This window comes from Polypterus senegalus, chromosome 9 (genome assembly GCF_016835505.1).
Source record: "Polypterus senegalus isolate Bchr_013 chromosome 9, ASM1683550v1, whole genome shotgun sequence".
In the NCBI taxonomy this organism is placed as follows: Eukaryota; Metazoa; Chordata; class Cladistia; order Polypteriformes; family Polypteridae; genus Polypterus; species Polypterus senegalus.
In genome coordinates this window covers 175,823,511-175,850,281 of record NC_053162.1, presented here as the reverse complement: position 1 = coordinate 175,850,281, position 26,771 = coordinate 175,823,511, and the positions used below count along the sequence as shown (strand labels likewise).

At 42.9% G+C, this 26,771-nt stretch overlaps 1 protein-coding gene across 2 annotated transcripts; it reads right to left on the bottom strand.

Annotated features, from left to right (window-relative positions):
• Positions 1-2: 2 nt before the first annotated feature.
• On the bottom strand, positions 3-26,771 carry uck1 (uridine-cytidine kinase 1). 2 transcript variants are annotated; one of them, XM_039764376.1, is made up of 7 exons: positions 26,566-26,771; positions 13,677-13,836; positions 9,037-9,133; positions 8,341-8,483; positions 5,336-5,430; positions 1,040-1,088; positions 3-836 (listed from the first exon to the last, which is right to left on the bottom strand). In XM_039764376.1, the coding sequence occupies exons 1-7, from the start codon at positions 26,653-26,655 to the stop codon at positions 643-645; spliced, it is 828 nt and encodes a 275-aa protein (XP_039620310.1). In that variant the 5' UTR covers positions 26,656-26,771; the 3' UTR covers positions 3-642. The 2 variants fall into 2 exon arrangements, with proteins under 2 accessions (XP_039620310.1, XP_039620312.1); XM_039764378.1 differs by lacking the exon at positions 26,566-26,771 and adding an exon at positions 15,111-15,209.

The window sequence follows — 26,771 nt, the reverse complement described above, 5'->3', positions numbered from 1 at the left end:
AATAATTAGGTATATTTATTACAAAAATGCTTACAAGTAATTATTTTCCTTAAAATTAATACTTTATGTGAACACTGTATTATGGTGTACAGATTATCATGACAGCTTATTATTCTAGTTATTAACTAAACAAGTACTATCCATTTTGCATCAGCATGTATATGAGAGTAAAATTCACATTTGGAGACGTGAGCAGCAGCACTGCAAAGTGTTCTGTCGGAGTAAACGCCAACACTACCATCCTGGCACTTGACGTACTGTAAATGAAATATAGCCGGAGAGGGATTTAGACACAGCAAGATGCTTAAAAGCCGCACTTCACACAGACACGTCTGGCATCTCAAAATGGTATGAAAACCTTTGAACCATTAGAACCTCCTTAGAACTTTTCACTTCAAGAAGTAAATAAAAAGATCTCTGCTCCATGGCTTTGTATTTGGTACCCCACAGCATGAAAACCCTTTGCATTGAAGCCCCTACAGGATCCTTCCACATTTTTTCCCCTAAATAATTTTAGCAAATTTTCCCCACATTAGTTATGACATTGTCCTACCAAAGTGGGTCTTTGTGTTGCTGCCTTGTAATTAATTATGGCTGTTTCACAAGATGCTGTAACTGAAAAGATTGACGCATGTGGCTGTCCTAGTGGGGCCGGCTTGAAGGCTCCAAGAGCACCCGTTTCCCTATTGGGTTTAGGTTACCGCTGGCCACATCCCCTTGCTCTGACAGTGTCCTCTTGTTGCCTCGACTGTGTCCATTGGTGATTCCACGTTGCCACCTGCAAATATCTCCATTGAGGATATCCTGAATGTGCTGGACTATTAGGTTGATGGCAACTGTGGAAAAAAATTGCATAAATTGAGATGTGGCTTAGACTTTAGTAGAGTTCTGCAAAGAATCACAGTTAATCATAAGATCCTCAGCCAATCATTTTAGCAGATTAGGCACTGTCACTGTGCATATATATTACACTTAAGTCAGACTGGATGGATCCATGCAGCCATTAACGTTTATCTCAGTCACTGTAATTTGCACTTACCCATGTTATCCACACCCCGGGGTATAATCACATCAGCATATTTCTTGGTCTGAGATAAACAAAAAAAGAGAAGCTGAATTACAGAAGCCACTGTATTTGTTTGGCAAAATGTTACCCAGTTCAAGCAGTGGTACATGAGGATGTTAGTTACACTTGCAGTACTCATTAGGTTTATGTGGATTTTTTGAGTTTGTTTAGTCATTAACAATGTTAGACGCTATCTATGCTATGTCATCTACACAACTCATTTCAGTGCTGCTTTTCCATTTTCATCAGGCCCGTTTACCTCTTTTACATTGTGCATGTTCCTATACTAGTGTAGTTGTACAGTTTTGTTCTTTTCAACTCAGGCCTGTGATAAAGTACAAAAAAAATTGGTAACCAGCTTCTTAGTGAGGCTGATGGTTGTTGAGTACTAATTCATCTTATATATAAACATCCACGAGTGAAAGTGTGTGTGTCTGTCCGGCCCGGAAGTGAGAGGTGGGGTCGAGGTAAGGGCTCCACATCAGAAGAAACAGAAAACTCACTTAGCCGCTAATAACACAAGCGAGGCCAGCACATCAGCAAAACTAAACCTCCGAAGAAAGACAAAGTAGCTTAGCCGCTAACATTGGCAAAATGGTATCCCTTTTACTTTTCCTCCCGCCGCTAATACACAGGCGAAGCAAGCACGTCGGCAACACAAATCCTCCTAGGCAAGAGGAACTATTCTGGGCATCTTTCAATTACCTGACATCTCTACATTTCAGGTTTTTTTTTTTCCCCCAGATGATTTCAATAGTTTCTAGGACCCTGGGTTTTGCCAGCACAGGCTTCCAAAGTTAGTTGTTATATAAGCAGTACACTGAAATTCTTACTTCTAAGAAGACTAAGGCAATAATACAGCATCAGTGACTGACAAGAAGCAGAAAAACAATTCATCACCTGAAATTAAATAATACTAAACACTAGTCACGGTACCTATCAAAGAAAGGTAATAGAATAATTAAAAAAAATATGTGCCATCTCCTGTTCCGCGTGTACCTTCAGCGCCTTTCCCTCAGTATTTGCGTGTGTGAATGTGCCACCTTAACGGTCACTCCCCCCTTCTCTCTGGAGTGTGATCTCGTAAAGTGTGCTTCACAGACTATTATTTATTATTTTCTAGGCATTTTCTCACCTGCTGTCTGGTATTATACTTGCCATCTACTCTCACAGCATGCCTTTATTCCTCCTTGTGTGTATCACACTTTGCTGTTCCTCTTTTGTTGCGTCGCCAAAGGCAAACTGACTAATCCTATTACTCAGAGGGACTGGACACAGAGTAGATAAGGAACATACATCAGTTATGCTCAAGCGGATGTTGGTGTGAGTCGCTGTTTTAAGTAGTCTTAGGAACTAAGTGTAAAACTGTCTCTCAACCTTTAGTATTGCTAGTGGCAATGAAAAATGACTGGCATGGCCGAGGCCTTTATTAATAATGTTGGTCAAGGGCAGTTTGTGTTTTGCGTGTGTGTGTGTCATGAACAGAAGATAGTTTTGCTTTGCTTGTACCATTCTCTGTACCAGTGAGTAGGTGCCATACCAGGACGTAATGCAGACACTGAGCATGGATTCCTTTGTTTGCCTACAGTACACAGATTTGTGAGCACAGATGGACACGTACAGCATTTCCGCAGACATTTGAGAAACTTAAATCACTGGTTAGCTTCCTTGACAATAGCACTGTAGTCATTTGTGATCATCAGTAACGGTGACTCCAAGACACTTAAAGCTGCTAAGCTGATCAGTAGAGTGTGATCTGCCTCCTATTTCCTGAAATCTCTGCCTTTGTTGGTTTTGCTAACATTAAGGGTGAGATTGTTCCCTCTACCTACCACTGTATCAAAAGGAAGATCTTTTATCTGTAGGCTGTTCCATAAGGTCTGTGATGATGGTGGTGTCATCAGATTTAATCATGGAGCTGGAGCTGTGTCACAGCAGGGGGCTCCGCACACTACACAATGGAGGGTTTAATGCTGCCAATCTCAGAGCATTGAATTACTGCTCTGTAATTACTGACTAGTCTACTTTAGTCTTCTTTTTCACTTGAATGTTAGTCATCTTGTTGAAGAAGGTTCACACACCTCTCTCTGTCGTCTTTCATCTATAGTTGTCTGCCATAGGACAGGTCTTCTGATCACCAGTTCCTCCATTTTATTCTTTCTTCTGCTTGTCTTTTCATTTCTTGGTATGATTTTTTCCATCTTTCTGATAATACATGTCCTGCCTTGGCCTTCCTCTTGATTTCTTTCCCTCCAGCACAATTTTCAGTAACCCCTTCCCTTTTAGTACATGTTCCACCCAGTTTGTTAACCTTCTCACTTGTTTCCATCAAGCTCCTTTCTTCACCAGTCCTTTCTAACCCAGTTTATCCATCCAAATTATATTTTCTATCCTTCTCCATAACCTCACGTCATATGCTTCCAGTCTATTTATATTGCCTTTCCTCATTGTCCATATCTCTGCATCACATAATGTAACACTCGAGATTACTGTTATTAGATTTTCCTTCAGTGTTTTGTCCATTCTGTTTATTAGCAATGTTTATTTCGCATTGAAGCCCTGATTTTTAGATTGCTATATGTATTTTTATTTCTCTTTCACTTCTTCCTTCTCTTGACAACATAATTCCTAAATATTTGAAGCAGTCTTTTTCGGTATTTGTATTAACACACCTTCTCTCAAGATATCTGGCCCTTCTCCTACCTTTATAGATTTTCTTGTATAGTCTTTTTAGTTCTTGTTCCCTTTTCCCCCCCAGATCTTTAATTATTTCTGCTCTCAGTAACACATTAAGAATGTCAGTGAAAACAGCAGTTAATTAGGTTTTTAAAATACTGTACACTCTGAAGTTACATCTGGAATTATCGAGTGTATGGTTAAGTATATAAATAATGTTGTATCCACATGTTATGCAAATTTTTGGTGCCACCATTTATGATGTCTCATGTCCCACTTATTATATTTATATGCATCTCTAGTTGGAGATCTAAGAGACACAAAGTCGCTGAATAGCTAAAAATAATCCGCACAAAAGTAAATGTAACGTTTCACGGATCCTCCTATTCGTGGGTTTGTCATCAGTAATTAAATGGAAACTGTTTTGTGAGTAGTTAACCGGAAAGATGTCATTCTCACAGTACTGTGTGTTATCGCATTTAGGTGGAGTATTCCTTTAAGAAGATGACAATCAGAAAAGAGAACAGTTGTGTGAAGACTCTGTGTGTTACTGCTGCAGTATGGCACAATATACAGTACAGTAATTGCATATCATTTTACTGTTTTTTGTTATTATATATAAGTTGTATTGTATGCTCTAGAACAGGGGTGGCCAGCTCCAGTCCAGGTGGGCTGCAGTGGCTGCAGGTTTTCATTCTAACCATCTTTTTAATTAGTGAGCCGTTTTTGCTGCTGATTCACTTGTTTTACCTTAGTTTTTATTGACGTGACTCAACCCCTTACTTGTTTCTTTTTCCTTAATGAGCATCCAAAAAATAATGAGATCTAAAACGAGCCTCCACATGACCAGCTAACCTGAAAATAAAGAAAGGTGAAGGTCTCTGTCATGTCTCTTTCATATCTCCTTTCTGTTTGGCTGCAATTTAATGAAGAAACAAATCAATTTGGAGGACAGAATTCTTAAAAACAGGGCTACTAAAATGAAGGGAAAAGAAGTACGTTAGCAGTGAAAACTGCTCACTGATTAGGAAAAGGGGTAGAATGAAAACCTGCAGCCATTACTGCGGTCCACCACGACCGGAGGTGAACACCCCCGCTCTAGAATTTCTTAAATGATCAACTATATGTTATTGGTTAGGTTTGTTGTTAACAGTACGGCATTAGGAGGTGAGGCTGGAGGCCCAAAATGTAGTCGTGGAGTTTTACATTTGCAGGTGTCCTGCTTCCCTAGTCCCCATGAATCACAAGAGATAACTGCAATGTTCTAATTTTTTTTCCATAAAAATAGAGCAAAGGAAGTACATTATACAAATAGCACTTTGCTCCAAATCCAACATACTTGGTCGAATGCCACTTCAGGCCGAGCCTGTTTGTATAGCGTCTACTGAAACAAGTTGAGCGGTCAGCGTGACGTCACCGGTTGTTGAATTCAAATAACATTTGGATGTCTGAATTCTCACACTGGTAGCTACCAATTGGAAGCACACTTGTGTGAAATGTCCCCAGTGGGAAGCTCATATCTCCCATAGCACCTGAACATGGCATATCTTAAGGTATTTGCCCTACAGTCATCTACTGATGGCGTGCTGTTACCGGCAAGCAGAATTCTTCAAATGCAGGCTTCACAAATGTGGTGTACTGACAGAGAATCTGTTCCAGTTCTCTTCCTCTCTGCATGTCTCGGAGAACTGAAAAAGAAAGGAGCAAATAAACGTGTTCAGCCTTGGGTAGGGATACAGTCAGGTTTTAGAAAATCACAGACTTGGGAGACATTTGTGGGCAGGCTCTCTGCAGAATTGCACCTGAGCGTGGTCTTCCATGCTTTACAAAATTTACTCCAGCTGCTATTTTAAGCAAAAGATTTTTGCCAAAGAGTGGCATTATACTCCGCTAGCTGTCTCGTGCGGCTCCGCCCGCATAGTAGTAAAACAGGACAAACTTTAAAAATCAATAAAAAAAAATTGTAGAAAAATCTAATTTATATATTGATAGCTTTTATATCTGAGGGCCTCTTGATATATAATATTTTTGATTTTGCTATCGGGGCAAGAATATGGCTGTGATCTCCTTGCCAAAAATGTAAAAAGTTACAAAGGTATCTCTGGCCAAGTAGAAGGTGGGTATGCTATAATGTCAAACATTGGCACTGCATCTGATCATGTTCAGCATTGACAGGAGAGCATTTCCCGCGTGGGGAGAAGAGCACTTGGCTGTGATTTCTCTGCCAAAGAGCAGGTACCCTCTAAAACACATGTAGTTGTGATCTCTCTCTGAAAAATGTCAACCGTTACTCCTTAATAATCTGTAGATGACAATGTCTGCTGAACAAACAGGTATTGCTAGCTAAGTGGAGGGAAGCTGCGCTCCAACATGTGACGAGAGGTCGACCAACTCGAACAGAGGCTGGCACGTGAGTGAGGGCGGCCCCACCCGGCTCCCTTCTCCCCTCCCCTTGGACCGCAGCCTGTGTCTCGTATTCGCGTGAATAAATCGGGGCCGCAAGCGAACTATGATACTTAGCACGGTGAAGGAAGTTGTAAAATCAACCGGAATGTTTAAGCAAATTCTAGAAAAAATACCTAATATAATATATATATATATATATATATATATATATATATATATAATATCCATTAAGTAGTTCTCTTGTGAAAAGCAGACAGACAGACATTGGAATAAAATATATATATATATATATATATATATATATATATATATATATATATATATATATATATATATAGAGAGAGAGATACTGTAGAGATATAGAGATATGAAGATGATTTGCAGTCTTAAAAATTGTACAGGTGTTTCTTTTCCATACCATATTGTAAAGCCCACCATTTTGAAAAATTTCAGTTGAAATAACTGAAGTAATGCCATTAATACCACTTGTAATATGGTGAACATTAAGATGTCAGTGCTTATGACCCTGAGTTGGTTGAAAAATAGACAACTTCCAGTCTCCTCTTGAACAACATTATTTAACAAAAATGGGTATGGCTCAGTACCAGTAACGCCATCATGAATTTGCTTTATGGGGCACCAACACACTGTGTGCCACAAGAACAGCTATTGTCTGTTGTGACATCTGGAGTTTTGCAGGACTGACACAGTACCATCCTGCCATGAGAAAGTCAATCAACCTCTGCCACCTTCTTGATTAAGGTAAACCGTTCAGTTTGAGAATCTCTCATATGGTGGTAAACTTCACATCTTGTGACTGAAAACCACAGCATGTGGAGAACCTAGTTATTGAGCTCATGGTACTGTCTGATGACCTGACATACCTGTACATTTTAGACGGTCGTTTGTTTGGGGGGGTCGGTGGCAGTGAGAATCATTATGTGATGATGAGCATTGATTTCAACCCCCTAGTGCTCCAATGTGCCTAGAAGGGAGGACCTCACAAGCCAAGCACTTAGGCCCTGTTTACTCTTGGCATTAATATTGACTGTGTGCAGTGTGGAACCCAGGGCGTGCACAGCCCCCTTAACCCCAACACAGACAGGCGACACAAATACTGTCCAGTGCACACCTTTATTTCAAGTGGGGCAGCACTTTTCTTTTGCTCCCCAATACAGAGCACAGTACACAAGCAATAGTACAGTCGCAATCCTTTCTTCTCTTTACGTCTGCCCCCTCCACTCCTATCCCAGCATGCTTTGTCCACCTCCTCCCGACTCTGTGAGGTGTCCCCTTTTATAGGGCACCCAGCAGTGCCGCAACCCCCAGGGCTCAGCAACTGTCCAGTCGTCGCAGGCCCCAGCAGGGTGAGCTTCTGTTTTCCATACCCATGGCCCTGCTGTGAGCCCAGAGAGATTGCCCTCTAGTGTTGGAGTATTACCCTGAATATGCCCTTTCCCCCAGTCCTTCCATCACAGGGTGTCCCGGCTGTCTGCCACACTAGATGTACTTTAACAGAAGTCCATTTATATCATCTGTCAGTTTTAATTTTGGGGATCTGCTAAATACCGGGGTGGGGGTGTAAAGCAACAACCATATTGTTTTTCCATCAAAAGCTCTTGGACTGACAAGGCATGTCATGAATGTAGGTGGACTATCATAGTGCAAAATGCATTTCTGGGTACACTGCTTCCCCAGATTTTTTTCCCCCATAGACACTTCACCAGTTCAATATAATGTTGCTGATGAACAGTCTGCCCGCAGGGAATAAACTTATGAACACACTGTTCAATGTCAAAAAAACATGACCCTCATTGTGTCTTGAAAATGTGCCAAGTCACAATAAACGTTTGAAGAATGCGCTCAATCAGCTCGTCACAATGCCTTTCACCAAACTGGTTAACCACAGATGCCTAGCACACACACACACCCTACTCCTGCGCTGTTGACCCATTATGCAAAGTTTTGGGTCCCCCTCATATCGTCATGTAAAGTTAAAAACTGCAAGATGTATGTAGCTCTCACATAAGGTGTCCACTAAACCTGCTTAAAGGAGTTAAGAGACAAACCTCTAGTTTTCTTTTTTAAAATTGTCATTTACTTTTTAGATATTGTATTTGTATCCCAATCCCTATATGGCTGAATCCACACAGCAGTGACTTTCTCACTATCCATGTATTACGTATTCTTACCTCTGCGTGACAGCCTCACATCTGAGTCCGTGTCCACAAAAAGTTTCAGGTGAAACATGTCTCTGATTTCTTGACCATAAAAAACCAGAATGCCTTCAAAGAGGACTACGTCCCCAGGGTACACTGTGGTCATTTCTTGCAACCTACAAAAAAAAAAAATGCAAGTTCACAAATATTCAGGCTGGAGTGCTGCACTGAAATTAAATAACGCTGCCTATGGCATTCATTCACCCACCATCTAGGTGTGGGAGACCCAAGAAACCCACCTTTGTTGTGGTGCCCCTCTCATGTACACGCACCCACCCTAATTTCACTTGCCACACAGACACGGGGGGCCGATGTGAAAATCTACATAGAGTGAAAATTCAAAGAATGCCTCCAGAAGGTTTGAGGCAGTAGGGCTAACCACTGTGCTACCCTTGGCTTTGGCAGCCAGGTCTTGGTGGCACCATGAGAGTGACAAACAACCTGCAAGTCACCTCCCGGCCAAGTGCAAAACACACAAAATAAAATGGAGTTTAAAGCACAGATGGGTGCCCAGATCATCATTGTGGATGTGGCATCTCCATCGTAGTCTTTCCTGGACATGATGTCAAATATCAAAAATTGCCTGGGAGGGCTCGTGCTGGCAAATGGAAAAGTGACATCAGCTTAATAAAATCTAAACATTTCACTTTACAAACTGTGAAGACACACCTGGAATGGGTCACAAAATCGTAGGTGGGAACTTCCACAGTTTTACCCTCTACGATGTCCTTCAGAGTTTTGTACATCAGTTCATTATCAAAGGCATCTAGAGGAAAACAAATCTGAAGTTTCAGATAAATTCTGGAATGGAAACAACATTAAAAGTTAAACATAAAATAACCAATTTTTTTAATTTGAATGTCTCTACAGTGCTGTCAGCTGAGAGGGTCTATAAAAGAATCAAAATGAAATTGAAATACCATTCTCTAAGGCAGAGGTGTTCAACTCCGGTCCTGGTAGGCTGCAGGTTTTCATTCTCCCCCTCTTCCTAATCAGTGACCAGTTTTCACTGCTAATTAACTTCTTTTCCCTTAATTTTAACAGACAGATAGATACTTTATTAATATAGCCCAGTTTTTAAGGATTCAATCCTCTGAATTGATTCTTTTCTTCATTAAATGGCAGCCAAATAGAAATGAGACATAAAACGAGCCAACAGATGACCAGCTAAATTGGGGCTTCAAACTCCAACCTATTTCATTCCAAGCAGTTTCTTAATGAGAAGCCAATTCTTGCTGTTCGTTAAACCCATTATTTAATGCCATGGCTTGTTGCTGCTCTCAATTTGCCACAGCAGACATTTCAGAAATTAATTTTCTGTTTTTTCTAAGAACACCTTTAAAATGTTTTTGTGACCTGAGCAGATTTAACTTACTGAGACCTTCACCTTACTTTATTTCAGATACTGTGGTTAGCTGGTCATGTGGCAGCTCATTGTGCGACATTGTTTGGCTGCTAGTTAAGGGAAAAGGAACAACTAAGAGGTCTGAGTTATGTTAATTAAAACTGAGGCAAAAAAAGTTAATTAGCAGCAAAAAAAGGCATTAACCCTGTACATGACTTGGGCTCTGGACGCTACAGTCGTGGCCAAAGCAATGGTTCACTTTCATTTATTCTAAAACTGGCTTTACGCTTTCTCATTTTCATGCCGTTTTGTTTTGGTGGAAAGCTCTACCCCACTCATGAATATTGATGAGTTGCCATAATGTGGCAGAACACACAGAAATATGAATGATTTTTATTTTTTTGGCAGGATCATGTTATTCTATCCAGTAGATGGCAGCAAAACAACGTCGGGAGAGTAATTCTGGCTCACCACGGTAAAGCAGATACGTCACCCGTATTAATGTGCAGTCGTGGCCAAAAGTTTTGAGAATAACCCAAGTATTGGTTTTCACAAAGTTTGCAGCTTCAGTGTTTTTAGTTCTTTTTGTCAGATGTTTCTATGATAGACCGAAGCAGAAATACAAGCAGTTAATAAGTTTCAAAGGCTTTTATTGTTAATTACATTACGTTGATGCAAAGAGTCAATATTTGCAGTGTTGGCCCTTCTTTCTTTTTCAAAACTCTGCAATTCGCCCTGACAGGCTATTAATCAACTTCTGGGCCAATCCTGACTGATGGCAGCCCATTCTTGCATAACCAATGCTTGGAGTTTATCCGAATTGGTGGGTTTTTGTCCACCTGCCTCTTGACCACCAAGTTCTCTATGGGATTAAGATCTGGGTAGTTTCCTGGCCAAGGACCCCAAATTTTGATGTTTTGTTCCCAGAGCCACTTAGTCCTCACTTTTGCCTTATGGCCAGGTGCTCCATCATGCTGGATTGTTCATTGTTGGTCACCAAACTGTTCTTGGATGGCTGGGAGAAGTTGCTCTCGAAGGATGTTTTGGTACAAATAAAGGAAACGGATGCAACCCCACAGAGGGTAAACTGAAAGTTTTGTATCCAAACCAGTCGGCGATGTCACTGACAGCTGCCCTGTTCACCGGACTCAGATGGCCTCCACAGTCCCCAGATCTCAATCCAGTAGAGCAACTTTGGAATGTGGTGGAACGGGAGATTCGCATCATGGATGTGCAGCTGACAAATCTGTAGCAACTGCGTGATCCTATTATAATAATAATAATACTACACTTTATTTATATAGCACTGTTCCCATGCTGTCAATATGGACAAAAATCCCTGAGGAATGTCTCCATCACCTAGTTGCATCTATGCCATGAAGAACGATGGCATCTTACGAAAACACAACTTCAAGATGTACTTCTCTAACAGGAGGAGCTAGGCTGGTCACTTTGATCTTATGCAGGACGTACAAATGAAGCAAGTTCTGTCGTCACACGTGAGCTTTTCGGGGATTACACGTCCTACTCCGAGGTACCCCGAAATGTGGTACCAGCAGTGCTGGTGTCAATCCCTTCCATTTATATGTATGTGCTTAGCAGCCGCTTTTATCCAAAGTTAAAATAATCAAGTAAACGTCAGTCTGGCGGACTGTTTGGGAATGAGTGTTAAGGGACACAAGTCAAGAGCTCAGAACAAAAAGCAAGCGGGTTAAGCCGATGTCACATTTCGTGACCTTTTTATCGTGGGTTGTGTCACATTTGACGACCGCAGTTGCTAATCTTGTTGGGTCACCATGTCACAATTCCACAACTGAAAGTTGCAGCCCACTTCAGTTTTAGCGGCCAAGCACCAATCTTCCACCTCAGTCGTACTCACTCCTTGTTCTTGCTGGCTGAAGGAGTCGTCAGTGCCACACAATGGTTTAACAGCTGCGGCGCACTCGTCCGCTGTCTCGTGCCCCATTCTGTCTTAGTACATAAGACACAACACATCAGACAGACAAGCTGCTCTTCTGTTTGTGAGGTTCAAAACACACGTGTGCTCCTTATTCCTCGTCTCTACATTTTACGCTTTGTAGTATCAGCTGAACGCTCATTGGTTCCCAACTCGTACATGAAAAGAACTCTCCTCTCTTACTAATGAGAATATCAAACCTGTTTTGATTTACCTCAGCCAGTCACAGACGAGTTGGTCTCAGTCATTGGGGATGTCACATTAGGTGACTGTCATCATGAGAGTGCACCGCCAACTGCCTCTGACTGGCTGAGATTATGTAAATGAAGGGTATCACTGAAAACCACTGATGAAGTCCCCTAATGTGACATGAGCTTTAAGCCGATGGTCACGTTATACAACTTTTTGTCGCCGATTTGCTGCACCATGTCAAATTACACACCTGAAAATTGCAGCCAAGGTCACATTTACTATTCGAACACCCATCTTCCAGCATAGTCACGCTTAGTCCCCTTTTTCCTGAGAGCCAATATCACGCTGCCCGACAAAGCGTTGACGGCAGCCGTGGGTTCAGTAGCGATCTCTGCCCTTTATTATCTTTTTCCATTCTGTTATGGTACATAAAATACGAGACGTCAAACAGACAAGTTTCTCTTATGTTTGTGTGGTCCACAGCCCCCATTTGGCTTGACAGAGCCAGCACAATACCAGTGCTTTGTGAAGGCATAATAGCTATGGTACGTTCGGCCTCCTCGTCACTACATTCTCGTAGTTGTGGCTCAACACTCATTGGTGTTGTCTCGCACTTCAAAACCTACTTGATTTACTCCTAGCCAGTCGCTGTCATTAGATATGTCATTTTAGTTGATCGCCATCACGGGAGCGTACTGCCAACTGGCTAAAATTATGTAAATGAAGGCTTACGACCGAAAATTATCGGAAAAGTCATCTAATGTGACGTAGGCTTTCCACTGGCTTGGTTGCAAGAACCAATCAAAGCCATTATCAATTACACAAATTCATCGAACAAAAGCCTTCAACGCTTCTTAAACTGAGAAATCGGCCAGGCCTAAAATGCTAGGACTTCTACGTTTTCGTATATGAAGTATAAGTATAGTATTGCAAGCCTACAAAAATTCGATGTCAAGACTTTGATGAATCTCGACGTGTTAGACCTGACTGACTTTCTTATATACAAAGTACAGGGAAAGTATTGTAATCGTCCAATAATTTCATTTCGAGAATTTGATTAATCCCGACATTTTAGACCTCCCTGAGTCCGTAAATACTATTTTTAGAATTGTGTGTGTGTAAACATGATAACTTGAGTACACCTTCACTTTGGTCAACCAAATGTTGCATACAAGTATTAGGTACAAAACATAGATTTCTATTAACTTTTGGGCTATTTCCGCTAACTGGAAGTGGTACTTTACCTTTTATTCATGCAGCTCCAGAGTCTGATTTATTCAACTTTTATAATAATTGTTCAATATATTATTTATTTGATTTGATTTGTTGTTGATGGTTCTTTAATGTACATAATATAAAAATATAATCATTATCTTGTGGTTTACTCCTCAAATATCCATCCCCATATCTGAGTATACGAGAAAGTCGAGGGGAGACCACTCCCGATTTTTTTTTCTTTATAAATCAGCTTACTCACGTAAGTTGGAGCTGATATGTAGAAGTCTCATGCAAAATAAATGCTAGGCCCGGATCCTACCCTGACGCCTCTTATATAAAACAATGTTGGTGTTTTCTTCTAAAGGTGATGTGAAGACTGCACTGAGCGCGTCACCTGACCTCCTGCCAGGGCTCCAGCTGTACACATTTGCTAAAAGTCATACTCTGAACTTGCCGAGTCAAATACAGTAAGTTAAGCACAGACATAATGACTGGTTACTGTGCCCATGACTGCCCACGTGTGGCTGGGCTCTTCATTAATGTTGTTTTTTTTTTTTTTTTTTATATAAATAAATGCTGAATAACATGAATACCAACCTGGGTGATCAAAATTGTATTGACCCTTCAGTGCCTTGGCTCTCTGGTCTGGAGTTAGCACCCTATAGAAGCAGTCCTGGCTCAAAATGACCACCTTGCGCTGGTGACTATCCACTTCATTCTGGCCAAGAAGTTCCATGATCTTTGCACATACTGTTGACTGTTTAAAAAAACAAATAAATAAATAAATTAACAAAGTGGGAAAAATGTTAACAACAATGCAATAACAGCTTTAATCATTTGAGGCCACCAGGGAGCGCACCAGCTCCCCAAATCCGACACAAACAGATACCAGGCACAAGTCTCTGCAACGCAAAGGCTTTTATTCAGTGGGAAACGCTTCTCAAACCGTTTCCCACCAAACACCAATCACAACATTTCTTCTATTCCTTTCTCTCTCTGTCGTCTTCCACCTTCACTCCTCCTCTGGCTAGTATCGGCCTCTCCCTGCCGACTCCCTAAATGAAAAGCAGGTGGCCCGTCACAAGGTAGGGCTCTGCTAAAACCCCAGGCAGCCTCCATGGCACCCAACTGGGCTGAGTTACAGAACTCCAACTTCCATGATGTCCTGTAGGAAACCATGGCACTGCCATCTAGTGCTACGGGGGAGGTAGTGCCCTATATATGTCTGCTCCCCTGGTTCTTTCATTAGAGCAGCATCCCAGCCGGGAAAGGGCCCTGGCTGTCCATCACTACACTTGCTTATAATCTTGTCAGGGTCCGGAGGGGTAAGGGGAGAAAAAAAAAAAGGATTATGAAATAAAAGTGGTTGTATTTTGACTGAAGTGTCGTTTATACAGAGTAACACGTGAGAGGAAGTTTGAATGTGAATGTGTGAAGTCCTGCTTTGGTTTAGAGGCCCAGACCAATGGGATTTACTGCACTTAGTCAGCCTGGTTTGTTCATTCTGTATCTAGACCTCCACCTCCCAGGCGAGCTCGGGTTCCTTCCCCTTCTCTGCTGAAATTAGGTTAGGGTTTGTGGAGATGCTCGCCCCCTAGAGGACGAGCAACGCACGGGCACACTACCTATGAAAGGAGTATCCTGCCTAAAAACTTATCACTATTAAGTGGGAGCCTTTAAAACCTCTAAATATCTCCACATGATGCTAAAAAAAAAAATACATTTATATAAAATACCCTTTAAAATCTGTACAAAAGTTGCCTCCATAAAATCATAAAAAAGTGCAAAGATAAGACGATTAATAATAAGTTATACAATAATTAATAGTGAGGTATTAAAAGCAATCATAGACAGATAAAATCTTAAAGTCTTAAAAAGTCCCAAAATTCTAAATAAAATTTTAGGGTTATTAGAGAAACCTTTAAAATGCAACTGTATATTAGGGTTTTAAAATTCCAAAATTAGGGTTATAATAACTCCAGTTTAAGATTAGGAACTCTGTAAAAGAGGAGGAATACTTAAGATTATCACCTATGCAGTGACTTAAAGTTCAGGGTGAGAGGCTCCTCAAGCGCAGGAGTTTTAAGCATCCTGAGGTCTTGTTCACACGACATGGAAGAAGGGAGCAGAAGATCAGAGCAGCCTCAGGTGGACGTTGTACTAGTCAGCTGTGGTGAAAAGAATACCGAGATGAAAGGCAAAGCGCTCAATTTATAGGTCAATCTACGTTCCTACCCTCACCTATAACCACAAGCTGTGGATTGTGACTAAAAGAACAGTCTGTCGATACAAGCGTCAGAAAAGAGTTTCCTTCAGAGGGTGTCTGGGTTCGGCCTCAGAGACAGTGTGAGGAGTCCAGACATTTGGTGGAAGCTCGAAGTTGAGCCGCTGCTCCTCCACATTGAAAGGAGCCCGTTAGATTCAACAATAACCTCATTTATTTGGAATTCAAAACATCCACGCATCAAAAGAGCGACCCTACAAAGACAAAAGGCAGAAGGTGGCATGGCTCTACCTAACTTCCAGTTTTATTACTGGGCAGCAAATATACAGTCGATAAGAACCTGGACACAAATAGAAGAACATATACAGGCTTGGACCGCAATTGAAGTAAAATCCTGCAGTACTTCTTTGTATTCCCTGCTCTGCGCTCCAATAAACACACGTTATCGGCAATACACTAATAACCCAATTGTGCTCCACTCACTTAGAATCTGGAACCAATGTAGAAAGCATTTTAAGACGGAGAAGCTTCTATCTGTGGCACCTCTGCAAGAGACCCACCTCTTTCAACCCTCACAAACATATGCAGTTTTTAATATCTGGAAAAAATTTGGAATTAACTTGCTTAGAGATCTTTATATAGACAACGTCTTTGCATCCTATGAACAATTACATTCCAAATTTAACATTCCAGCTACACATTTCTTTCACTATCTTCAAATCAGGAACTTTGTTAAACAGAACCTTCCAGATTTTCCTCATCTTGCACCCTCAACCATGCTGGAAAAATTATTGCTCAATTTCAAGGAGTTAGACTCCATCTCTACAATATATAAAATCATTTTACAATCCCTCCCTTTCAAAGATCCAAGAGGACACTGGGAAAAAGACCTCTCAATTAATATATCAGAAAAGGAGTGGAAAGTAGCAATGCAGAGAATTCACTCGAGCTCCATATGCGCAAAGCATACAATTATACAACTCAAAATTATATATCGAGCTCATCTGCCTCGACTAAAACTCTCCAAAATGTTTCCAGGGCATGATCCAACCTGCGAACGTTGCAACCAAGTCCCAGCCTCACTGGCTAACATGTTCTGGGCCTGCACCAAATTAACATTATTCTGGACAAAAATTTTTAATTACCTGTCAGACAGCCTTGGACTCACAATCCCTCCTAACCCATTAACAGCTGTGTTTGGTTTTCTTCCAGAGGGGCTTAAAGTGGAGAAGGACAAACAAACTGTGATTGCATTCACTACACTGTTGGCACCCAGACTGATTCTGATAAACTGGAAGAACCCAAACTCTCCTCTTTTAAGTCAGTGGGAAACTGATGTGTTATATTATTTTGAAATTGGAAAAAATCAAATACTCAGTTAGAGGATCTGTACAGACCTTTTACAAAACATGGCAGGATCTAATCAGTAATATTTTAAAATAAGTTCATAAAGCACAGAGAATTTTTTTTTAAATTAGGTATGTTTACAAGCCTTAAATTCAACGTTATTTGGCTTGCTCTCTCTCTCAGGGGTGGGGATCGATCTGTTCTTAACTCAATTTTTCTTTTTGTAAAATCTTTATTGCTTTGTACGGATTGCAATAAAATTAATAAAAAAAAAAAAAAAAAAAAAGGAAAGGAAAGGAGCCCGTTGACGAGGTTTGGGCCTCTGATTAAGGCGGGTTTCAGGCCCATCCAATCAGGGCAGAGCCAGGACCCACTTGAGAGTGTATATATCCCAGCTGGCCTGGGAGCTCCTCCGTGCACTCCTGGCGGATCTGAAGGAGGTTGTGGCGAAAACGGACATCAGGGCATCTTTGTAAGACTGCTTACCACCACACGACCCTGACAAGTCACAGAAAATGGACGGCTTCTTTGTTTGCAAAAATAGTTACATTTTCAACAAGCCTGGGTATAACTCCTGGGCGAAGTGGTGGCTCTGAGGTTAGGGATTTGCACTGGCAATCGGAAGGGTCCCTGAGCAAAGCCCCTAACCTACAATGGCTCCGTCCCAGGTATGACAATAAACTGCATCCCGCCTTGCAAGTAGGCCCTCAGACCTGCAGGGAAAAACAGAATTGGCACTCCAGCCACCATAAAAAAACCTCCCACTGTTTCCATTCCACCTGAACTGGTGTGGTGCTGAGGTGTCACCCGTTGCATGGCTGGCACTCTGGACCTAATCTGGGATCCTGAGTTGGTTTGTCATGTGGTGGGTGCAGCAATGCGCTGTATCAGCGTGTGCTCCTAAGCTCTGGTTATAACTACAGGTTATTTAGGATGAGCAGAAAACCCTTAAATTCTATCCATGTCGTTCTTTTGGCATTTCGTACTGGAAGTAAATGGATGTTTTCGAGTAACTTTAACTCGACAAGTCGTTTATTATCGTGACTAAAACTCCAATTGAGAGAAACAACCTATCATCCGCCCCCAATGACTCCAGCTCGCCCACCTTTGCCATCTGATTTAAATCCCTAGGGTGACACGTCCAATTTGAATGCACATTTTTATATAAACGCTAGCTGATTACCTAGTGGCTTCGCTCACTGAGTGCAAGGGAAAAAAATAAAATGTAGTATATAAATTATTAAACAGTAAAACATTAACATTTAAGAAGTAAAGATACATTGAGCACTACTGGAGTGCTTTAGAGTAAAGTACATTTTAAAGACGCTATAACACAAAAAGGTAAGTAGTACTAACAGCAGCTTAAATGTATTTGGATCATCTCTCGGTAGGAGATCCCTTGAGAAAGGCGCTACATGACCGCTGTGGTATAGAAATGACATTTTCTATGCGATCCTCCAAATTTCTGCCTGACAACGTTACACTACGTGCCTGTGATTTAAGAGAAAAATTATTCTGAGAAATGTGGACGCTGCCGTTCCGTGCTTAACGGGCAGAAGGTCCAAACAATTCCCAAGTCCAAAACTTTACATGAAGAGGTCGGTACATCTTCTTAAAAGAATTCATCACAAAAGCAACCTTGAATGTTGCGGGGTTTTAGTGACCTGAACTCTCCTTAAGGGACAGTAAGTAGCCGTGCAGCACAGTTTACAAAGACAGTCACGCTTCGATGGCGCCGATTACACTCATTCGCAATGATTTCCTCTCTCCCAGGAGCCGACGGGGCTCTCGAAGTGTCACAAACAGTGCGAGAACAGAGGACGCCACCGAAACTGCAAAGCTCTTGACCCGGTGGAGGAACCCGACCTTCCACGCTTTTCAGCATCCACTTTGTTCTCACGATCCGCCGCCACTGAAGGCGGCGGTGTCGTCTTCATATTGTCTACAGCTCGGCGCAGTTAAAAAGTAGAAAGATGCAAAGCTGTTTTCCTCACCTCTTCTACTATCAAGTACTGGCAATTAAAACAAAGTTACAGTGTGGCAGGTTCTGCGATTATTCTACGAATAAATAAAACTTCTCTGTCAGAACGCGCCGGGTGGCAGACGGCTCAGCACTGGAGTCCAGATAGGAGGGCTGGGAGAGGGCGACGCGGAGCGCACTTCTATGGGATAGATTGGCGTGTTTGTGTTTACTTCTTTTCAATATCAGTAAAATAACTGTCGCACAAATAATAACAATTCATAAAGACGATATAAAAATGGCGTCCACAAACAAAGTGATTAGTTCATGTATTATAATATGTTCTGTGGTCATACGTAATTTACGTTTCAAACGCGAAAACAATTTTTTATATATATATATAGATAATAGAGATTCCAAGGTGGGTATTTGTGTTGGTGCTGCTTTGGTACTGAGGTCTGAACAGCTGATATCAATCCCAAAGTCAGAATTTTAGTTCAGATCCAACACTTTTGCTGCCTTGTGGGTTCAGGGTCCCCGGTCTGAATTTCACACTCGGTCACGGTCTGCGTGGAGTTTGCATGTTGTTCCCATGTCTACACAGAATTTCCTTCCCACATCCTAAAGACACGCAGGTTAAGTTAAACCGCGACTCCGCGTGAATGTTGGGTGTGTGTGTGTGTGTGAGTAGGCCCTGCGGTGGACTCTGATCAGGGCTGCTTTGTGCCATGCTCCTCTCGCTGCCAGCTTAGACCCCACGTGACCCTTAAATGGATGAAGTGGTGCCAGGAAGGTTCTGCTGTTATCGCTGTGCGATTTCTTTGTGAAATTTGGAAAAAGCGAGAAATAAGATCACTGGCCACAGCTTCCTGTTCCTGTGGTCTGCTTTTGGTCACTTTTAGGTAACTCGGGCCAAGAAAGAAGAAAATGAAAAATCATTTGGTTGTCTTGTTAAAAAGTAAATGACAGAAACAAGATGCATAATTTAATTTTTATTTCAGACTACGTGTCATGAGAAGTCAAGCAAAATGACACCTTTTATTGGCTAACTAAAAAGATTACAATGTGCAGGCTTTCGAGGCAACTCGGGCCCCTTCTTCAGGCGAACAATCAGCTTCTTGTATTAATTTCCTAAATAAATGGCCCAGCATGTTGGCTTTGATCCTGACGATTATGCCAAGGGGCCGGAGTTTCCTCGAAAGCCTGCATATTGTAATCTTTTCAGTTAGCCAATAAAAGGTGTCATTTTGCTTGACTTCTCACTACATCCATAATGGCTAACGCGGTACAACACCCTCGTACTACAGACTACTTGTCAGAAGGGGTCAAAGACTTTAAGCAGGAGCTTCCATTTTCTTCTTTGTTTCAGTACTGCTATGCCCCAAACTTGCAAGCCTTTCCATTTTATTTTTCTCTCCGTTGTTAACCTTTGTCATGAATTCCAGGGCTGCATGAGAGCCTCTCCCTGCTGGCGTCTGCCTGACTTATTTATCACTGCTTCTGCAAATGCCCCGGTGGTCTTATCTTCTCCTATACTGACAGGCTGATTTAAGTGAGCTAAGCAACTGTGGCGGTGGGGGCACCAAATCCATGAAGGGGGTCAGCATTGTAGTGATTGTGCTCTAAAGTGTTACACCACTTAGGGTCCCAAAGAGGCAAGAAACGGCCATAATAGACTAAACCCAGAAACTGAGAGCACAGGGCACAACAGTGAAATCTCTCCCATTACTTAATTTTGTTTTTATTTGGAAGTAACAAAATACCCGCGCTTGGCAGCGGTGAAGTACTGCCTTTAAATTTTTATTACGAAGAAAATTAAACCTTTTTAAACTGAGGGAAAATATACCAATAATTATTTGTTAAGGATCTCTTTGTATACCACATTGTCAGTTCGGCCCTCCGGTTGTAACATGACCAAGCTGTGCGCTGAGCTTACTCTTGAGCATGCAACGTACAGTTGGCCATGTGAACAGCAATCTTGTTTCAAATCTCACAGCTTGGATTGCTGCTGTCATAATCGGTTTGAGTTTCATGGTTTGTTTCAATGACGACAGTATTTGCAGGACTTGTGTTGAAGTGACATTCGGCATCTGTCAAGCGTTGTAAGTATACAACCGGGTTCATCGATAACTTCACATCCAGCTTTTGAGAGTTTAAACATTCATAAACATCAAAGTGTCCACTACTGAAATCGTCACCTGTCAGTCTAAGATGTTTAAGAGGCATTGGCGGTTGTCGAAAGGTGTAAAATATTTGGCCATTTCGGTACACTTGAAAGAGACAACCGAACAATTCAGTGGCAGCCATCAACTCACATGCAGACCCAGAGGTGAAGGGCTTAAGCATTTCACTCTTCTAGTGCTCCTGTGTAGTCTAATTATCTCCTGTACCGTCATCAGTCCACACCTTGAACCTGTCCCAGTCATTCAATACATAAGACACAATGGATATCAAGAGTGAGCCTGATATGGCCGTGCAATATGTAACACAGAGAATGGAAAAGGCAGGTGCCATCTCTGGGCATGGAAACCACTTGGTAAGTGACAGTTCTTTGATCGATGGTGATCACCTCGATAGACATGTTAATGGGGAATGCGGTTGGAATGATAAAGGAAATGGGTACCTGAACAATGTAAAGTAAGTCTAAAATACCTACACAATAACTATAATCGTAATAAACAGACAATAAAACAGTGGAGAAGCCGTGGATTAAATAAAAAGGCTGTAGTTATCAGCAGGGAGACGTGAATCCCGTGGCGAAGCAAGGAAGGGAATGTAGAGACTGGAGCGACGGACGGTCTTATATAGGCAGGCAGCCAACAACGTGGGAGGCATTGGGATGGGGGACCCAAGGCCACCTCACCGGTGACTGAGCTGCAGGCTATGGGCGATATATGTACGTAAGTAGGATTCAGTTAGCGTTGGGAACCCGCGTACCAAATTTCTTGAAGATGGGCCCATAAGTAACAAAGACAGTTGAAAAGTTCAATATGGCGGCCGACAGTGGCATCATACTACCGAAATAAGTACGTACATCGGTTTCGGTTAGCACAGGGAAGCCACCTACCAAATTTCGTGAAGATGGGGTCAGCCTTCTACCTACACGGGAAGTTGGAAAATTAGTGACGTTGGAAAAGTTAAATATGGCGGCCGACAGTGGCATCATACCATCGAAATAAGTACGTACATTGGTTTCGGTTAGCGCAGGGAAGCCGCCTACCAAATTTCGTGAAGATGGGGCCATGAATAAGAAAGTTCAACATGGTGGACGTTGTCGACCGTTATGACCGTTACGCATAGAATTTCGAAATAAAACCTGCTTAACTTATGTAAGTAAGCTGTAAGGAATGAGCCTGCCAAATTTCAGCCTTCTACCTACACGGGAAGTTGGAGAATTAGTGATGAGTGAGTGAGGGCTTTGCCTTTTATTAGTATAGATAAAAAAAAAACCAATTCAAATATACAGCAGCAAAATCGGATAAAAATGTAATCCACTCCTTCACATGGCCCCTGTTAGCTCAGAGACCCATAGTCGCACGCTGCTAACACCCATGTCGATTTAACAAAAGAGAAACACGTATGCCACTGATCCTCCGAGGCCTGCTGCACTCTCACCATTACTGATTCGACTTCATCTCCTATGTTTGGTTTCCCACCGGCTGCTAATCAGTAACCCACTGGAGCAGTCAAAGGGCCCAAATAAATAGAAGAAGGTGGCAGGAATCATGTAGAGATTTCAAAAAATCAATTCTATATTTAAGGATTCTGTTTCTGTAATTAGTGATCTATCTTGTAATTATCTCAGAAATCTAGCTGGTCTTCTAACCAAATCTCTATTGAAGGGCTCCACTTTTCTTGATTATATATCACCAGTAACAGCAGACTGCATGGTATACACTTGACTTGAGTATTCCTAGTCTTCATCCTCTTTCTTTCTCTGTACGTTTACCATTCGTTTTCTCAGAGGTTGATGCGCTTCCTGAGCAGCTCTTCTTTACTCCACCCTAGCGGCCCGCTTCTTCTCTTCTTTCGTCTACATCTTTTTGTGTTAAAACTGATGAAGTGTTTGTGTTGCAATTACTTTATACGTTTTCTTTCATTTTTCACTTAAGCTGCCACTTAAGTCTTCAATCAAGAATGATTTAAGATATGAAGAGGTAGGGGAAGTGACGGCGAAGGTGGTGGGGAATGAGAACGGCGCCCGTACGCATGCGCCGCATGGACGCCCTGCTGGCCGCGGCTGAGAGTTGATTCTACAATAAAATAAAAAGAGGAATAACCTTGGAGGTCAGTCAACACCCCGACAGCGGATAGTAGACGTCACATAGTATATGGGTAGCAAATTTCAGGTCAATACATCAAACAGTTTGCGAGCTACAGGTGATTTAATATCCTGGATAGACATACGGACAGCCACGGTAGCGTATTATATAAGAAGATCTATCAACGAGGGATGTTCAAAAAGTTTCCGCACTTTTAAGAATTTCAAAAACAAATTCCTGTAGACCTTCCCTTTCACTCTTGCTGGTACCCGTCTGTCACACATCACTCCTGACACGCTTCTCCACCCTGCCTGCACTTTCTTCTTCAATTCTTTTCCACACTCCCCATTACTCCCAAGTATTTAAACTCCTCCACCTTCGCCAACTCTACTCCCCTCATCCTCACCATTCCACTGACCTCCCTCTCATTCACACACACATGTATTCTGTCTTGGTGGTCCTACTGACCTTCATTTCTCTCCACCTCTCCAGGGTCTCCTCAACCTCCTCCCTACTCTCACTACAGATCACAATGTCATCAGCAAACATCACAGTCCACGGGGTCTCCTGTCTAATCTCATCTGTCAGCCTGTCCATCACCATTACAAATAAGATTGGTCTCAGAGTTGATCCCTGATGTAATCCCACCTCCGTCACTCCTACCGCAGACCTCACCACGGTCACACTTCCCTCCTACATATCCTGTACAACTCTTACATTCTTCTCTGCCACTCCCGACTTCCTCATACGATACAACAACTCCTCTCAAGACCCCCTGTCATGTGCTTTCGTCAAGTCCACAAAGACACAATGCAACTCCTTCTGGCCTTCTCTCTACTTTTTTTTTTAATTATGTGAATTTCCCCTTGGGATTAATAAAGTATCTATCTATCTATCTATCTATCTAATACTTTTTCCAAAATTGAAATTGCTGACGTTCTCCATGAATGAAGTGTGTTTGCCTGTTTGACAAGAGTTTCGATTTACTGGAGTCCATACAAAAAAGCGAGTCCCGAACGTACTTTTACACCCGTGTGTAGTTCGGCACACAGGCACACATTTCATACTAAAGGACATGAACGTGCACGACTGTAAACACACACACACACACCCTGCCCATCGGCCAAGCCTCACATAACAACATACATTGTCAGGATTTGGTTTTATTGTATAAATACGATGGCGCATTTGAAAGGCTTCAGACCCCCTCACTTTCTGCATGCTTTATTGTGTTGTAGACATCACTTTAAATGGATAAATGTGAAGGTTTTGCCCGTCAGTCCACACTCAGTAACCCATAATGACAAAGTAAAGATGTGGGCTCTGAAAGGCTTGCAAATGTGTATTGAAAATCCAGAACTGCAATCTATCCTTCCTAGAAGTATTCAGGCACCTCCTGTTGGCTTTAATTGTCCTTGAGATGTTTCTAGAACGTGACTGGAGTCCACCTGTGGCACATCGAGCTGATGTTTGTTTGGAAAGCCCACGTATAACCTGTGTATAGAGGGTCCCACGATTCACACTTCGTGTCGGGACAAAATGACACCCACATGTTCTGTGCCTGCACTGTATTTTAGAGTGCACAATGTCACGGTGGCTAATTCATTTATTAATTTATTCATTCATTTATTTAGTGCTGTTCTAACTACAAGACGATGACGATGCTGTGATCTTCGCAGAGTCAATGGGGGCTCTCTGGAGTCTGAGTGTCTGGGCTTGCGAGGGTCCTGATAAAAACCAAGAGCCAGGCCTTTAATGACCTCTTGGGCACGGCCATCAGCAGTGTGTCTGTCTGTGGAGAGAGTGTCGACCTCGTCGAGAAGTTTACTTACCTCGGCAGTGACGTTCATGACTCTGGTGGGAGAGCATTGGGGGGTCATGAGGTCGCTAGAAAGGGGTGTGTGGCGCTCCTGATATCTGCAAAAGGACGAAGGTCCAAGTCTTTAGAGTGCTGGTGCTCCTTGTTTGTGAGACATGGACGCTATCCAGTGACCTGAGATGAAGACTGGACTCCTTTGGTGTCTCTCCAGAGAATCCTTAGGTGCCGCTGGTTTGATTTTGTGTTGCTCACGGAGTCCCGAATGAGGCACATGACCTGCATTGTGAGGGAGTGTCAGTTATGACACTACGGCCATGTGGTGCGATTCCCAGAGAGCGATCCGGCTCACAAGACCCTCGTTGTTGAGGACTCGAGTGGCTGGACCAGACCAAGGGGACACCCACGTAAGACCTGGCTATGTCACATAGAGGGTAATTTCCGGAGGGTGGGACTGGACCGCATGTCTGCCTCGGGGGGTTGCCAACCAGGATCCTCACCTGTTTCATCGTGTGGTTTGTGTGTCAACGTGCTGGAGCAGTGCAGGCTCCATGACCTGACCTAACTGCCGAAAAGCGCTTTACACAGACAGTGGAGAGCCATTCAACCAGCACCCACCTGGGTGATGTGATGGCAGCCATTCTTGTGCCAGTACGCTCACCACACATTCGCTATTAGGTGGTGAAGGTGTGACAGTGGCAGTTAGGGGATGATTAGGGAGACGGAATGGACAGGGGCAGGGTTGGCAATTTAGCCAGAACATCAGGGTACACTCTACTCTCTTCATGAAGATGCCCAATGATATATTATGACTACAGGAGTTGGCTTTACGTCTCATGCAAAGGACGACACCATTTTTTCAGCCTAGAGTCCCTGGCAATTGCTCCGCATTTCTGTTATTAAATCAACAAGCCTGTTAGTGGCAGGAGAGTATGGATCTGTAAGCCAACCAGCCAGTGGAAGATGAACAAAGACCACAGGGTAAGCGCCGCCATCTGGGGTCGCCAACACCTCTTCCAGGTATAACACAAGTGTTTCCTAGATGGTCTCCCATCCACCTGCTGTGAGGTGCAGGTGGCGTGACATCCTGCAGATCCAGCGTTCTGGGCTCTAATTCCATATCTGGTTGATGTCTGTGTTGGTTTGCATGTTCTCCCTTGAGTTTGATGAACTGGTGCTTCTGAGGTGGACCCGTGTGTGTGGGAGAGTGTGTGAGTGGCCCTGCGATGAAACTGGCACCATATCTAGTTTTGGTACCCACCCTGTGTGCGGTGCCCCTAAATCAGCTGAAGCTAATTTGAGACTGTTATGCTGTGCTTCTGTATAGCTTTGCTTATTCATGTCAATAAGGCTACAGGACCATTAAGATCCACCTCCTGGTGCACACACATTGTTATCATTATTATTAGCACTACAACATTTGACATGCAACTAGTTTCATTTCTTTTGATTTTCGAATTGGACCACAGGCAGGTGAGGTGACTTGCTCAGGGTCAGTAGTGGGGTTTGAACCCACAGCCAGTCCCACTACGCCACACTCATACATCCCTCGTCGCACTGCTCTTCCCACTTCAGATGCATCCATGTCCTCACACACATTTATCTTATCTTCTGCCCGACCGTTCCAGGCCTGTCCTGTGACCAAACAAACCCTAAACCTGAATCCAAGTATACGGCAGCCCCCCCTCCGTGACCCGGTCCGGAATCGGCCTCTTCCTCGGATAGGTGTGTGCACTTCGGACTCGCGATTTGGACGCGTTTCTTCACCCCGTCACTGGCTGCGCTCGTTGCCTCGCCAGTCGGTTTGTTTGCCTCCAACGAACGTGACGTCACCCCCGACGATTACAGGCCGGTCAGCTGCCCTGTCACCGACTCACCTTGCCGCTAGCGGTTCCGCCGCTCACTCCGATCAGAAAAGGCCTTTTCTGGGGCCGCTCGTGATCCCGAGGTAAACCGGCCGATGCCATGAAGCGTTTTTATTTGTGTGTTTCACTTTGCAGACTGGCTCGTTCCCGCGACGGACGGCGAGCCCGCCCCCTTGTCACTGCCTGGTGCGTCAATCTCCGCACTACAACTCCCGAAA